The sequence below is a fragment of the Micrasema longulum genome, unplaced genomic scaffold, assembly GCF_059751315.1.
Source record: "Micrasema longulum isolate JH-2025_06_02 unplaced genomic scaffold, ASM5975131v1 h1tg000632l, whole genome shotgun sequence".
In the NCBI taxonomy this organism is placed as follows: domain Eukaryota; kingdom Metazoa; phylum Arthropoda; class Insecta; order Trichoptera; family Brachycentridae; genus Micrasema; species Micrasema longulum.
The window spans coordinates 744902-762876 of record NW_028277828.1 but is presented as its reverse complement, the minus strand read 5'-3'; the positions used below and the strand labels follow the sequence as shown (position 1 = coordinate 762876).

The 17975-nt window shown below is 30.7% G+C and overlaps 2 protein-coding genes across 3 annotated transcripts in view; one reads left to right on the top strand and one right to left on the bottom strand.

Moving 5' to 3' along the window:
* LOC148280010 (ciliary microtubule inner protein 2B-like) overlaps nt 1-10856 on the top strand; it is a 90786-nt gene extending 79930 nt beyond the window's left edge. Inside the window, exons 2-4 of one of the 2 annotated variants that reach the window (XM_088229075.1) lie at nt 6477-6578; nt 8817-9172; nt 9968-10856. In XM_088229075.1, the coding sequence (XP_088085201.1) occupies nt 6477-6578; nt 8817-9172; nt 9968-10200 (691 nt within the window). In that variant the 3' untranslated portion in view covers nt 10201-10856. Of the gene's footprint in view, nt 1-6476; nt 6579-8813; nt 9173-9967 lie in introns of both variants that reach the window. The other variant, XM_088229074.1, reaches the window with a different exon arrangement.
* A 1331-nt stretch (nt 10857-12187) lies between these two features.
* On the bottom strand, nt 12188-15246 carry Gorab (Golgin, RAB6 interacting). The gene is given in 5 exon segments (XM_088229076.1): nt 12188-12594; nt 13378-13518; nt 14502-14669; nt 14672-14900; nt 15049-15246. Coding segments are annotated over 5 exon segments (858 nt in total). The 5' UTR covers nt 15113-15246; the 3' UTR covers nt 12188-12338.
* Between the last annotated feature and the right edge of the window lie 2729 nt (nt 15247-17975).

The following is a 17975-nucleotide window of genomic DNA, read 5'->3' as shown; positions in this document are numbered from 1 at the left end:
TTTAAAACTTCATAGGTTTTGGTCAACAGCTGTTTAAAAAAGTCAATAAATTATTTGCTCTGATTGATTTCTGGTTTTCGGGATGCCACGTTAAGCGTGTTTTCATACATACGGGGTTCTCTTTTTAAATGTCAGCTCAACTCACCGGCGACAGCTCGTGACGTCACGGACGGAGTAATTTCAAAATTACATAACTTTAAAACATCATAGCGCTGATAATACGATACATAAAAAAAAATTACTTAGTTTAATACTCGTAGTATATTAACAAATAAAAAAATATATAAAAAAACAACTGAACTTCCTCATTGATCAAGAATTCACAATAAATAATTTGGAGCGAAAACTTTTTGGTTTAACAAAAAGATATTATCTAAATTTGTTGCAACACAGAGGGAAAACATTTTTGAGAAGGGAATATGGAATTCTATGAAGTCTAGGAAGTTTAGGAAGTCTAGGAGGTCTGGAAGTCTAGGGAATATGAAAGTCTATGGAAGTCTAACAGGGCTTATGACATGTCATTAGCTGGTTTAAGTAGCCACTTTGCACAGTAACATTCACCATTCTGCCTATAAAACAACATCCAAATTTACTCGACTCTTCAATCTGTTGACTTTTGTAAAGTAAAATAGCTGAAATTTTTATCAGATGGGTGAGTAAAAATTGGATAGTTGATTTAACAATAATGTAATATTAACTAATTAAAGAAAAGAAAATAAATTTTCAAACCATAATAGGGAAATATATATTTTTTAAACATTTAAAAAGTAATAAGGGTCTATGGAATACTGTCGATTAAAAAAAAAACTTTTAAGTACCAGCATTAAAAGAAAATTGTAATTTTGAATTCCAGCAAAAACGGTCATTGCGTTGGCGTCGCCCCTAATACGTCACGATTTATATTAATTTTGAACTTTGTTCCTATTCGTTTATTTTTTTTCTAGAACATCGCGTTTTTCTAGTGACATCTTTTTTTTATTATTTATTTTTTAAGTTATGTATGAAAACATTTCTCCACGAATGATTTTGAAAATAAAATTAATTATTCTTAATCCATTTCATATAATTTTATCGGTATTCGTAGTACGTGTTATTTCCCTATTGTTTTCAGTTTGTCAAGGTGTTTTCTAGCTTATAAAAACTTTCATGGCAATTTTACGCTGAAGACTATTTTTGCATAATATCTGAAACAAAGTTCGTACCAGTTTTGATATCTAATTGCTTTACGATGTAGCGCAAATTATCCAAATAGAACTTATGTTACCTTTGGTAAATGCTCCAATGAGTATAAATGTACGACTATGGGATCTACATAAATGTACTAGATATCATGGCAAAGGTGTAATCATAAAATGGTAATTCGTTCACGTTCGTACCAGTGCAATATATTTTTTTAAGGTTAGTTTTGTTTAGCCTGACTGAATAAAATTTAGTAAACTAACTGCGCTGCTTTTACGTATTAATAATGCGTTATAAGTGCGTTCATAATAGCAGCCCTGATATGCCAAATAAGCTAATATTTAGAGTTCAGTTATTGTAATTATTCAAACCTTCAGTAAAAAGCTACAATAATACACTTTACCTACAGGGTGGATTGTGGATTCACTCACCCGTGTTCACCCGTTTGCTTTAAATGTTGAGACCGTCATAAGGGCTTCTTCTAATTTTCTTGTGCCATATCAGTGGTGGTATTCTAAATCTTCTCTACCCCCTAGAGAGTGAAAATTTTAGAGTTTTTTTTTTAATGCGACGACATTTTGCTTCATATAATGGCCACACTGATGATAGAACGTCAAATAGTGTATAAAACTGCTTCAAAAATGGAAATAAAACTAATACGTTATTGTATCCAGTTTCCCGTAGGACTGAAGTTCCTCATTGAGGGTTATTAAACTTCACACAACCTATCCTAACTTAACCTAGTTTCAGATAACAAAATAAATTCGAAAATATTTTTGTTATTTAATAGTACTGTTGTCTAATAGTAAAATTAAACAGGCTAGGCGACGCGAAGTTCAGCTTTCAACATTTTGGCTAAACGTCTATTAGCCATTCAGTTGAAATTGCCGGCATTTAATGAACAGCCTAGCCGTCCAATCAAGTGGCTGATTTAACTATATAAAGATGATTTAGGGGCCACATGAACTGAAATACTCTCTTATGATAGAGAAAATCCATAAGAAGTTTCTGAAATATCTCTACATGAGAGAGTTCCTTATATCCTTGGCTTTACCCGACCGAGTCTCCAGGGTATGCTTGGCTACAACAGTTTAGAGACTAGAAGGAATGTGTATTTGACTACACATTTTTATCGATTGTTGCGCGGTATGATCAATAATTCTGAGATTATGATGAGCATTGGTCTGTATGTTCCTGATAATTGCCTAAAACCTGCCGATGGTTATGCCTGTTGGAAGGGCTATCGCTATGCTAAACAACATCGCTCTGGATGTTAATATGTTCCATGTATCCGAAGGGGTTTTCCGGAGCAGGATTCTCCTACTATTTTGACAAGAGCCTCTTTATGTATTTTTTGTCTTTTTATAATATGTTTGTCTTAAATTTTAGTTTGTGATGTATGTATTATTTTTAATAAATTAATTGAATTGAATTGAACTATTTGGCGGCGACAAAAACACCCTAAGTGCGGACAGGGAATGATGATGATAGCACGTTTATAAAGTGTTTAAATAAATTAATATCACAATACAATCTGATTTGCAGCCCTGCTCATTGTTCTCAAAACAAATAAGTTGATTTGTTTAACATTAGTAGTTCTCGACGTGACAAGTTGTAGCTTTAGAATAACAAGTTTACGTAAATTGGCACCTTTTGTCTGATGTGAGATGTGTATATAATGTCGGAATAATGTACTCGTATGTTTCACCTTTAAATGTGTTCCGACTTCTCACACTCCGATCAAAAACTAATCTAACTTTCGAGAGTGAAGCCTAACACGACTAGGTAATTCACTATTCGCATACATTATTACTTCGCACCTGAGCGATAATAATGACACAAGTTCATAACAATTGTCGCCGTGAGTTCAGTTTGCAGAAATAATCCTGAATATATTTTCTAAAATATTTATGTGGCCTTAAAAGCGAAAATGCCATTCAGAAAATACTAGTGGCGCAATTTTATTTATTAACTTACAGGTTGTTTATTACACATTATTTGAGACATAAGTCCCAACTCCGTGGGACTGAAAGTCCTGTGTTGAGTTGGGCGAACAATTAGTTGACGCAGACACATGAGTATATCATCACAAATATTATATAGGATCAGAAACATAACAATCACAAAAAAAAACAAAATATACGGCACATCAATATGGTAAACAGTAAACAGTAAACTGAAATATTCGGAAAATCATCAAGGAGTTTCCCACTCAAATCCCTCCCACTAATGAAAATCCAGAATTTAACTCCTCTCTTGAAAATGGTTTTTGTCCTTGAGAGCTTATTCCGCTCTTCCAAAATAGAGAACACTCTTAGTGGGAAAAGGGAGAGATGTATCTGAACAAAAGCCGTACGGGTTTTGGGTATGACGTAACTCGTGCTCTGGGAAAACCACATAGAAATTTATTTATTTTTAATTTTAATATTGCTTCATTTATTATTATAACTTATTTTAAGTTACTTTATATTTTTTGTCGTTAGGTTAGTGATATACCAATATACGTTAGGTTAGTGATATACCAATATACCAACAAATAAATAAATTATTTTTTTAGAAAAATAAATATTTGCATTCTAATGATTTACCCATAGAATTAAGAATAGTCCAGAAGGAGCGTAGAATCATATTTGAATACATTGGACTGTATCTAATAATTCCCCCACTATGCCTCACTTTCGCCGCGCGCATTCGTAATTCCGCCGCGTAATGTTACACGATGGGAAAAAATATAATTATAACACAAATGTAAGGTAAAAAAAAGCTATCTGTTAATTTCTCTAAAATGTTATTGTGCACGCGGGAATATTGATTGACATAACAGAGTAGATAAGCAAAGGGTCATTTAATAAGAGTAATTGAATTAATGAACTTTAAACTTAAAATATAAAACAAATTTTATTTTACATAAAACGGATATTTTTATATCATGTTTAATAATATTTGATATTTTAAAGATAATGTCGGTATAATGTCTACGATAGAGTTGTTAAATCCGAGATCCAATTTTCATTATTTCTCTCATTATATTAGATTATTAAAGTAGGGTAAAAAAAATACTACCCTGGCAACACTAACGAAATGTTCATTTTGTTTCTTCGACAATCTGACAGATGGAAAAATAATTTAATTTTGAAGTAATGCATTTGTGACAAACACTTTCATTTGATAATTACACATGAAATGCGATTGCATCCTGTTTCTTTAAGATCTTAGCAGTATTTTTACACTTTAAAAGGACACAACACGGCTTGGTTGAATTAAAATGAGGAGTTGCGTACTGAGCGACGTCTACAAAGAAACTAATGGGTCAAAACGTAAACCTACTCATTTATGAGTAGTTTAGTCGCCTTCTGTTTGATGTGTGTATGCGATTTCTGGACTATTCTTAATTCTATTTACCCAAATATTTCATTTTAAGAGCCATTTTTAACGAGTCGTAAATAACACGCAATTGGAAAATGGGAATCAAGTTGGGGTAGAGTGGGATTCAAACTACGGACCTTTGATCCGTGAGTCCGAGACACTAGCCACAGAACCACAACCCGATTCTAAATTGAAATGAATAAATAAACGAAATTAAATATTTTGTACCTTTGCATACTCATACTGCGACTGTGAAAGACAAAATGGATGTATCGTTTCATTAGTGGGTAGATATTAATTAGTTTTATTTTTTAGTACTTACCTAAATTTTTCACAATTTGAAAAATAATCACGACAGCAGATGTTGTAGCTACGGTAAAGAATGCTAAATGCACAGAAAAATATATATAAGGAAATGAAGGTGTGGGTATTTCTATTTTACACAAATGTTTGCATGCTTATCATAATTTTTTTTAGGGCATGACAATATATTTTTTTCTAAATTTGAGATGCAACTGGTAAAATAACGTGTCTAAAAAATACATTAACCGAATTGAATTTAAACAATCAAAATTTATATCTTATTGCAATTTAGACGGTTGACTCTCAGAGTCAGAGTGCATGCAGAGAGAGTGTATTCAGATACAGGTCTAGATGAATCTATAAACTTACCTAAACTCCAAACTCTCTAAACTCGCAGGAACATGGCTGACGCCATTTTTTATGTATAAAACTTTAAATAACATGATAGATTGCCCTAAGTTCTATCAATTATTATTTTTAGAGTACCGGTAACGCAGACCAGAAACCAATCTCTATTAAAAATGTTCCACTAAATCTTTTCTAAATTCATTTGTAAATAGAACTTGCAATACGTGTAACCAGAAATCAAATTGTATTGATATTAATAACATATCTTTAACTTCCTTTAAAAATGAAATTTCCTAAAAAACTTCCAGTCATGATGTTGCGCCTTGAATCCGCAGCCTATATTATGCAGGTTATGAGCAGTGCTGTAATCTAGGCACATAATAAATGTACACTGTATGGTAAACTATAGTTATATTATACAGGGTGTTCTTTAAACCCTGTCACATCCGAATCCACGATGATCAGTATGGTCAAGAAGACATATGACCATATTAAAACTTTTTTAGAACAAATATTTTTTAAATAATAAAATAATAAAAAAAACAAATAGTTGCTTACTTCCGCAGAGGATAAGTGAAGGGAGCGCGGCGCAGCATAAGACTCTCTCCTCTCTCCTCTTCGTTTCTCCCCTGCAGAAGTAAGCAGCCATTTGGTTTTTTTGATATTTTATTTTTCGAAATTTCATTAATTCTAAAAAATTATTTTAAGGTGCCAATATGTCTTTTAGCTCATACTGATCATCGTGGTTTCAGATGTGACAGGGTTTACTAAGCACCCTGTATAATATAATGTGCAACTGTGTGACCAATAATCAAAATTTGATATATATCCAATAATATGTATTACATTTACATGTTTAGTAATATTATAAGTTGTGTATGATTAATTATTTTATATTATGTATAATTTTTATGTGACAACATTTACTTTGAGAATATTATGTAAAAGCCTCTTATTGGACTTTATGATATGTATTTATAATATAATTGTATCTTATAAATTTATAAATGTATGTTGGCTTTCCAATGATGTAAAATTAAAATAAATATAAAAAATAAGTCAATGACCTACCTATTTATTAGACACTAGACACTAATATATTTTTGAAACGTCATGCCACAAATATTGTCTTTGAGATACGCTCGTCTTTAGTAAAATAGAAATAGGGAATAACGAAATACATAAACGCTCGCAACACGAGAACACGACAGTTTCATACTCGTCCCCTTTCCCGCTTTGTCCCGAATCCTTGTAAAATATCGATCTGTTTATTTCCTTAGGTATACGGGTCACTGTCCCACGCTCAAATTCCACTACGGACGCTGCTATGGAACAAAGACGAGGGAAATCATGCAAGACTTGACATCTCGCGGAGTATTCAAGTAAGAAAATCAACAGTTTTTTTTTATTTAGATGTTTTTGAGCGTATTGTAAAATAGGACTGGTTCGGCATTGCCAATGAATCCACAGGTTACGCTTTAAATGGCGCTGTTTACAAATCTGGGTCAAGATTTCGGAACAATGACATTTTCCGCCATGAATTACCATGTAATTGTTTTTTATAAATGTCGTACTAAGTGGATTTTCTAGTATCTTTTTAGCAAAACAATATAAATCCAAACAATTTAAAAATGCTGTTGCAGACAAATAAATTGTGCATTTTAATTTCTCCTGTTTAGGTAAAAATTATGTTTGAAAAACACAATGATAAAATTATATTATGTTGTGCCAATCTTATTATTGAACTCGTTATTTTTATGTTACAATGTTATTTCTTGTGTTATCTTTTATTTTAGTAAATTATCGAATTGTTTTACCTTAGCTCGTGTGTTTGTTTACAAGATTCTCATAAGATTCTTACGTGATATATATATACACGAGTATATGTATATATTTGTTATTTGCGGTTAAAATTGGCTGCCATATTAACACTGGCTGCTAAGCAGTTTTTCGAGTATCAAATAAGAAATGCTATAATTTATATCATTTTATGAAATTGTAAGGAATACGTTCTCTAAATACACTACTGTTTTTAAAATGTATAACCAATTCTTAGAAAAATCTTTCGTTTCTTTTATCTCAAGTTCAGGTTCAATGGAAAAATGTCGATCACCCATCACGTCGTCAGGCAGTTGTAAACCCTTTGAATGTAAAGGTTTTTTTAAATGATTCTCGCACAGTGAGGCGCATTATTCTGAACCTAATATTTTAATCCGCTTTATTATCTTCGTTTTTTGTTGATTATCAATTTAAACATTGAACATTAACAAAAATCTTAAAACCTTAATTGCAAATCCAACTTTGAAAACAATAACGAAAGTTTCTTGACTACTGGCATTCTATTTTTTTTTTCTTTTTTTCATAGTTTGTTTTCTGTTACTGACGTAGGTACTTACTTTTGAATAACTTTGAACTATTTTGGAATATTATTTTCTTTGTTTTATAGCTAATCTGGGGTTGCTCCATATAAATCCATTAACAATAAGATTCTTTATAATAATAAAAATACTTTAAAGTTTTATTCCACTTTTATTTATAATTTTTTATAAATAAAAGTGGAATAAAACTATAAAGTATTTTTATTATTATAATTAAAATGCAATTCCACCAAGAAATGTTAGTAGAAAAACTCAATATTATTATAATCTTATTAGATTCTTATTTAAATACCGTCGTTGTCAATAATATGTTTGTTTTTACGTGTTTACTTGATTTTTTTTCAAGAGGAGAGTGATACGAAGTAAACTTGTACTTTTTTGACATTGTATTCAAAATTATGTAAATAAAATAAAACTATAATTGACCTTGTAATTATTTTGGTTTTGTAAATACGTTTTTTTTTTGCAATGGCTGTTGTTGTGGTAGCATGCGCGGCTAATAATTCACGAAGTGGATTTAAATTAATATTTCCACTTCTTTAAAAACAGTATTTGCGCAATCAAATCAATTATGTATTAAAAAAAAAAAAAAAAAAAAAATGTTTTGTACCACTGACGGGAAAGTGCAACTGAGAATTCCTAAATTTGTTGACCTTTTAGGGGATTATAGCGCCAGCAACAATCTGATTAGACTTTTATTACCCGTATTAACAACAAACATATGTTGTTTAGCAGTCTAAGGGTTAAATATATTTTTTTTAAACACCCACTTGCCTACTACGCTTGTTGACGGTATGGATGTTTTTGAAAATAACATTGAAATATGATTATCAATTATTATGGTTTTTTTTATAAAGAAAAAGTCATGTTAAATTATAAATATAGATATTTCGAGTTAATTTAACGTTTTTTTATGCCAAGATAATAATAATAAAAAACATCACTTTTTTCTACTACAAAATAGGCCAAGAGGCCTCATGATAGTGGTGAATAGAGTACAGAAGCCCCAGGCTTGAGAAAAAACACATTTAATTATTTTAACCTCACAGGAAATCGAACCCATAACCCTCTGTGTGTGAGCCAGGCAAGTATATTAGCCATTGTATCAAAAAGCCCACATTAAAAAAAAATAAAAAATTATTGTCTTAACATGTATCTGTAATTATTTTTATTTAAACTGTGTTAATTACAATGACTCTGTTTCGCGTAATAAACTCACATGCGTTGTACTTCTTTTAGCAGTCGAAAACCTCCGTCCTTTCGAATAGAAGACTATTCCATGCATAAGCCCGTGACAGTAACGAGGGACACGGCTATCCCAAACCATTACAATGACATAGAAAACAGAAGCAAGAGACACATCCTAGGCTACACGGGATACATACCCGGCCTCAACTTCCGCTATGGCAAGTCCTACGGTCGAGCAGCCGATGACAGCATGGCAGAGTTCAGTGCGAAGCAGTCAGAACTTCGACGGAGAAAAGAAATCGATAAGAGGTATACAAGATCTAGAAGCGCCCCTAAAATGGAACCCATAAGGAAGGGAGATGAAGTCAAACGCTCCATGAGACAGTTTGAAGAGAAAAATAAATTCAAAGGTATAATTTTAATAATATTGTAATTTTTTACTTTTATAACTCAGAGTAATAATGCACAACCCACTTTTAAAGATGCCGTTTTACTCTATTGCATAGAACAAAAGCATTACAAATTTTTGGTTTAACAACAGATGTGTAACGGACTAGGCTTTGCTGATAAATATTGTGGAAATTTTCTTATATAAATATAAGAAGAATTACAAAAATATAAATCGGAATAACCCTACAATAATATAAATATAATACCTACCTTTTAAGGAAATAACGTAGGTATATTTAACAGTAATTAAAATGCAAATTAGTACCGATTTGGCAATTCTTGACCTGGGTACCTACGGCCCATTGATTTGCTGCAAACTGTAGCTAATTTAGTGATTGATAATCCTAATGGTTTTTCTCCGTATGGACGGCTCTATAAGCGGTAGCGCATTATTACTTTGAGTGTTAAAAGATATTAGAATAATATTTTTTTATCATCAATTAATGTAATTAAACTATTTTCATTCGATTCTCATTACATACACAATCTTTAATAATTTTTATTCCCTTTCATATATTCCCCAAAATTTCTTACAAAGCAATCCGTACTATTATAAAAAGTAAAATTCGTATAATTATTTGCATCCTATATGAATCTGAACGAATCAAGTAAACTACTTTAAAATTGTATAATTTTTTTGTACTGCGTGTAAGTGAAGTAATATAATGATAAATTCGATTGACCACTAGGCCATTGATAATATTTTGCATATGCCCATATATATATCACATTTTCCAATACTTCACGGTTTCCAGAAAACAGCACAATCTCACCAGAGTTCCCACCAATAGCCGGTTACACTGGACACATCCCCCACATGAAGGGTTCGGAAGCTTCCTTGAGCCAGCGGTACTATTGTGCGGCAAAGAAAGGACTCGAACTTTTACAGAGAGAACGAGATGATCGGCACTCGGTAGAGAAAGCCGACGATAGCATCGAAAGAGTTCTCAGGGAAGCCGGAGGAAAATATTCCTACGGGAGAGGATAACATACGGGGAAAAGGATGTTCTTTAGGAAATAACATCCTTTTCAAACCATAAAAATAGTATTTTGAATTGAAATAATTCTTTTAATCCAAAGTTAACTAAATATGACGACACTTCATGTTTATATAATTAAATATGTTATGTAGGATACCTTTTTTAGAGTTTTTTTTTGTAAACTTGAATGCAATAAAAATTATTTAAGCTTTACTACCACTAATGGTCAATGTTATGTTTTCATCAAGCTTACTAATAATTTACAATAAGTCATTGTAATCGAAATTATTTTAGTAAGTAGTGCTTAATACTTTGTAAATTAAAATGATGACAGACTTCGGTGGGTTGACATTGATTGATGTCAGAATAGATAATGTTGTATTTATTAGCTTAGAATTTACTATAATAATAAAAAAATAATACTTTACAAGATTTTATACTGTTTCGCAGTATTTCATAATTTAAAGAACCCTCGCAGTTATTGAAAATTTTAGACTAACCTTAAACAGCTGTTTAATTTGCGGAAATTATTACAACTAGCTTACAAGGTAACAAATGCTAGTTACAGTAATTCATGTAGTAAAATTGTTTTCATCAATTTTATAATAATTTTCAGTCTAAGAAGTGAGTTTATAATTGCTGCTAATTAAAACATTAGGTGATTTAATTTTTTTTTATTTCATAAAATAAAAATTTCTTTACACCGCTAGAGTACAAAGATATTACATATTTGGTGATAAACCTTTATAAGGAACAATAGCATATAAAGTATTAATACATAGGGACTATATGTATAAGATCATGCCTTATACAAAATAAATACTATATTCGTTAGTTCACTTTTTGTACAGAATACAAATAGGAAATAATATTACATTTGTTTATATATCTAGTAGGTTAGTATGATGCGAGTGATGATTTACTACCTTATGCTTTCCAAAATAAACATAATTTAAACTAACTCTGAAATAAATGCTTTAAAAATTTAGAGAACAAAAATCAAAGCATTTAAATTAAATGTTTTCTTGTTGAAATAATCCTTACAAAATATAATTTTAAAATGTAAAATTAGATGATCCAATTATCTAGCAATGACATCTTTGTAACTCAAGGTGATGTGTGTACCAGAGATGTCATTACTTTTTTCTTTTATATTGCAACACATTCATACTATTCAAACTACTTTTGACATGTAATTAATTTAACACCACTCATGGAGTGTCTACATTCTTCTGAGTGATGTGCAAATTAGATACATTCTTGCAAAGAAAGAAGTGATAAAATTTGTCATTTTTTATACATATATTTTTAAAAGACAATCTATGTAAGTATAATCTTTAAGTGTATTTTATATATTTTAAAATAATGTTAGCATCAATTCTACACACTATGGAAAAATGGCGTGTAACATTTGAATTACATTGTTTGCATTTTTTCACGACCGTACAAATATAATAAAGCAGATGCCTTTCGAACAAAAGTTTTGGAAAATACACGTGTTTGCATGTCCCGGAAGCATGCTCTTTTACATTATTTATGCTCCTATATTTTTTCAACTCATGCTCAACAATATTTTGCATTGAAATATTGTACCTGAAGCATTCTAATCTCTTGCATAATTTCCACCTTCTTATTTCTTCAGCCTCATCTCTTATACTTAAAATCTTTCTTAAGTGTATCTGTAATGTTGGCTATAAAAGGCTGGTTAAATATATACATATTTGTAATTGTACAAAAATAATGGCTAAGTCAATGTTGCTAGTACTTATTTAATAGATGCATTTATTGCCATTATTACTCAAAATATTACTATTAAATAACATCTTATAACGCAAGACAAAATTTAAATTATTTAAAATTTATTGCCAAAAACATAACTTGAAAAATCTGTCAAAATACTCAATAAAATATTAAACGATGTATTGCAAAAGGTACTCAAAATTGGCCTTAGTAATCGATTTGAACATTAATGTGTTAGTATAAAATTGGACTTAGTAATCGATTTGAACATCAATGTGTTAGTATAAAATTTGTATAAAAAATATTTATATATATTATGTAAAACACGTTGTATAAATTTATAGCACCAATTTGAACTGTCTCACGATCATTAAGAATAAACACTGTTTTTAAAAACACTCGTCGTTTAGTCTTCTCTTATGATGACTTTTCCATCTTCCATCTCCAGCATCTTCCCAGTCTGTTCACACACTCCATGGTTTCCCTCTACTGTGTTGTACGCTAGCTGGTCCATAAGAGACTCGAGCTTTTTCGCTTTTCTGGCTTCGTTGTGGGCGATTAGTGTGCACAAATGTTCGGTGAGTAACTCCTTGTTTTCTTTTTCTTTTTGCATTTTTAATTTGGCATTTAGAAACTCTTTTTCTATGCGGAAATAGTTTTTCCTAAAATTATAACAAAACAAATAACACAGATACTTAAAGCGTGAGGTGAAGTCACATTATTTTACATTCAAAAATACATTATTTGAATGAGTACTGGAGGGAATCTATTCATTTATTTATCTTATGATGATCATTTTCAATATCTTTACTTTTAACTTATGTCAATTAATTTACCTATGAACTTTTATCAAAAATTTCACTAACTAATTATTTTAACTATCAACTCGTGTCAATTACTATATAAATAAAAGACAAGTGATATTTAAATCCATAAATTTGTGGACTTAAGTATCACTTTTCTTTTATTTCTATAATAAATTATAATGAACTTCCACCAAAAATTTTCACTGACAACAACCTTAAATGTTTCATGTCAATTATTTTACTTTTTAACTCATGTGTAAGTCTCGACAAAACGGATTTTATTTCTAGCAAGTCACACAAGGACATAAAATGAATACATTTATGTATTTTTTGTAAATAACTGCAATAAGATAAAAAATATAAAAATCAAAAATTAAATACCTTTTGTAACTTACAAAAAATAACCTGTTTAGTAGTTAAATACTTCTGCAGTTATTCCTTTTTATAGAGATACAAAACATGAGCAAGGTTCTATGCCAACTATAAATATCAAAAAAATATTTTCATACAAAATTTATATACATTATCTCGAAGAGAAATAAAAAAATTGACTTTAAGGTTTCCCTGATCACCCATTTCAAAATAATGCATTCAAAATGATACAAATGTCTGTAAATCATTTTAATCCTCAAAACTTACTCTGCTTCAGAATAAATAAGCGAAGCGTGGTCAATTTTTTTCCTAAGTATAGAAACATCATCCGACAGTTGAAGATCTAATGTTTGTAATTCCTTCTTTATATTGTTTAATCGGCTGACCTCTTCAGCAGTTTGTTTCGACCTAGAGATTTAAAAAAAAGTTTAAAGGATACAAAATAAACAATAATTAGAGAAAATTGAGGTTTTAAAACAGTAGTATAAGGAACTATCAACTGCCAAAACAGTAAAAAAAAAAAGGAAAACATAATCGGGAAACATTCATTTATAATCTTCAAGAAATAAAGTCACTTTATGTTAATATACAGCAGCAGTTATGTATTACATTGTAAACAATGTCCATCGCTGGAACATATAATTTAAAAAGTATTAGCATTCTAACTTCGCTGATGCAAATAAATCAAACAGAAGGATAAAGAAATTTTTCAAAAACAGTTTCGGTTTGCATATTAAGTATTATCATTATTTAGCACAACAGGCCAGGAGGCCCAATTACAGTGGTGAATTACAGTGCAGAACACCCAGGCTGGAGAAAGATCACTTTTAATTTTTGTGCCCTCACGGGGAATCGAACCGGAACCTTGCGGATGTGAGTCAAGCGTCTATACCACGGAGGCTGCCGATATGATAGGATAAGAATAGAGCTAAAAAAAATGCACATATTCTCTTTTATAATATTAAAATCCTGAGAAAAATCTTAAATGACTCATCATCATCATTCCCTTCCTGCATCACTAATGGTGCCATAGGGCACCCCTTTGGTACATTAACCACAGCGTATCTTGATCATTTTATATTACATGGAGGTAAGATGATCAGTCTTACGCTTCCAGATGCCAGCCAAGGGACTATGAAGTATTCTAGTGCATGAACACATTTTTGAATAAATATTTCATGTCAACCATGCCGGGAATCGAACATCTTGCATGGTAGGCAAATGCGTGACCATTTTATCACAAGGCTTTAACTTAACTATGCTGAATGCATTTTTTCTTCTCTTTTTCACAGTGTTTAACATTGCAGTGAACATAATTAGATGATTATTCAGATGCAGATAACTTATAGCAAATGTTATTTTTACTGTATATTATAATATTCTTTGCAAACCTGTCATCTAAAGCTTTTGACAACATTTCCCGTCTTTTTCTATTCTGTTCCTCGAAAAGTTTTTGCTGTTGTTGAAATGCTTCCAAATTAATCGGCTTCTCCACCTCACCAACATTATAGTTTGGACTGAGTATTACTTCTTCAAATTCAGTCTCATTGTGAGTATTTTTAAATCAACATTCAAGACATTATTAGATAAATCATTTGCTTCAACTTTATGGATATTTTCGATAGCTGCCAAACTTTCAATAGCTGTTTCGTCAACTGGAGGTTGACTTAATCTTGCTTTGTGATCTATAATTTCAAATTTCGGATCTCCGGTCATTTTTTTAAGTGTGACTGGGTGAGGAATGCTCTTCGTTTTCATAGTGGCTTTTTTTATTGTAGTTTTTGTAACTTCTATAACATAAAAATCATGTTTCAAAAGGTTAGGTAAGGTAAGATATATGAAAACGGAGATGGTTATAGGTACGTAAGTCAAATGTGAAATTAACAGAAAAAAGAGCGATATTTTACTAATTAAATATCTATACTTGATAAATTCAACCTTTTTTGGGGCTCCTCAAATTCTCAATATCTTTATCTGTAAAGCCTTTAAAAGTTCCAGACATATTAATAGTAAATTATTTTGGAGAGTTCATATTTATAAAAAAAAACAACATAAATCGCACAAGGCAGATGACAGCAAAATGACACTTCTGCCCACCTTTGCCTGACACGTCTCAAACAACAAAAAACATCGCGGCGCCCACAGACAAAATACAAAACATAGACAAATACAACGTTGCACAAGCCATAATGCAGTATTCGCAAACCAAGTTCATAAAGTAATAAAAGACGTAAAGTAAAAGTAAAAAATAAAATATTTTTTTGTTTGTTTTTATGTTCACACGAATGCATACAAATGATCGCGGTTTTGGAATCGATGTGTGTACAAATAAAAGAAAGGATTTGAATTACAAAATTTCTTACTCTTTTTCTAATAGAACTGAAAATATTTATACTTTTTTTTTTAAAATAACTTCTAAGAAAATTGCGAAATGATTTTCAAACTATTTTTTGTGCCTCATAACTATTCATTATTGTTATGGCAAACATAATTTATTTGTACGTATAACATTTGTACCTTTTTATGTTTTTATCAAAACTACAATAATGAACTATATTGGTAGTATAAATAGGAGCTCTGAGAAAGCACTTTTCAAACGTGTATAGAGGGTTTTTCAATAGTGGTGCTTGAACCTTGATACTTCGACAGTGTGTAGAGTAGAGATACATGTGGCGTTGCCAACTATACCGATTTTGGGAACAATCTAGCGAATTCAATGGTATTTTTTAAAGTATCTTGAACAATTGGCTATTTTTTATGACATGACAGCAGCCACTCCCTCCTGCCGCTCATAAAGTTTTGAACCGTTTGTGGTATGCAAAACTGTTAAGCATAAATACAGTTTTTAGAGTAGCGTGGCTACCCCCAGTTAAATAACAGTTTACAGCAGCACGGCTCGTCATAAGTAACAGTTAAATTATTTATTAATGATAACGAATCTACAGATTTATTTTTCTCAGAATCTTCTACCGAATTTAATCAAAATTCTACTGATTTTCAAACATTTCCATTTTCTCCAAAGATTTTGAAGCTGTGGTAGCCTTTTGGTCGATATCACATTCCATTCATAATGTAATTGAATATTATTTCAAAAAGAAAGTAATTATTGATATATCATACACAACTTACTTTATTTAAATTTAAAGTTCAAGCACCCTTAACGGAAAACCCACTACCTATATCACAATTTCGGCAAAATAGATATTTGAGCAGGTCATGTGGCGAGACAAGAAGTTGATAGGTGGACTCCCAGAATACTAAATTGGAGATCCTATGAAAATAAAAGTAAAGTGTGGAAACCACAAAGGAGATGGACTGATGACATTGTTGAACTCGTGGAAAGTGGATGGAAACAGAGTGCACAGGGCAGATAAACATGGGAAAATTTTGAAGAGGCCTATATCCAGCAGTGGAAAGAAACAGGCTGATAGGAATAAGAAGCACGTTATTCCATTCAAATAAAAAACATCACAGTTTATATATAAATCACGGCAATATATATATTTTTGAATGCATGGAACCTGAACCCTAAATAAAAGATCGATTTTTTTTTAATATTCCTAAAAATTTGTTTCAATTTGAAATTTTTTTTTCTAAAATTCTGTACATAATTTATTTTTGTTTGATTCATATAAATAATGTAAAATTTATCAGTGTTTTTTTTTCTTATATTTTTTATCTAGTATTTTAAAAATACATATCAAGTCTTGTAAACTTATGTTCCACCATAGCCACACAAGAGTTAACATGGGGTTTTTAAACATTTGAACGCACCATACATTGATGATTGAAAAAAAAAAAAACCTTTTCATGTATTTTTGTACAATAAATTAATTACTGTTATTACCGTTCTTATGAATTACCCAAATACTAAAATTTTTGGGCTGTTTTGTTTTTCTTCACTATGGTTTTCTTAACACCAACAACAACAAACCATCACGCCGTTTCTCCGTAGGGGTAGGCAGAGAGGATAGAACGCCATAACACTCTATCTTGGCATACAGACCTCGCTTCCTCTACATTCATACATCTTCTCATGCACGCATGCCGATTATTCCTACTTTTGACATGTCCATCTTCAAGTATTTGATGGACTTGATCTTAACATCAAGTTTTTTTTAAATCAATGTTGATACTAAAAATATTAACATACCGATGTACCCATGTTTTTTAGGTGAAGTTGCAGCCTTATCTATGAATTTATCACGAGCTTAAAAAAAACTAAGGTTTGTAAATGAAATGTTTGAACTTTCAATCCATTGACCAAGTTTTTTGAATCATGCGAGGTTATAAAAGTGTTTAGGCAAATCTGCAAGGTGAGGTCAACAATGTTGTTTCAACATAATAATTATCACAGTAAACAAATATTATATTAAAATACTAGATTGTAAAAAATATTTACTATTTTATTTAAACAGTATTGTGGTACAAGGAAATATTGTTCATCTTTTACAATCTAACATAAATAGGTACACAATGTTTATTAAGATCTTAAAATATGCTTTTATAAATTAATATGAACTAAAAAAAAATTCTGTACAAATTAATATGTACACATATTAAAATAAATGCAGTTTGTTTTACGAATGTCCAGAGAAAAAAGAAAGCATCGCGACAGATTGCTAATCATTGACAAAATTCAAAAAATTGTTTTAGAAAATCGGGCAAATATCTCAACTATAATAATAGCACTAGAACTAAAAAAGTTTTATTTGAGAATGAGTTTTTGAATTTCAGATCACACATTTCAAGCCCATGCGGGTGGGATTACAAGAATAATAATTGACTATTTATTTTTGACTTTTATCCTTATAGGATGTACAAAAGTAGAAAATCAGTTGAAATAAAGGTGATATGGTCAGGTT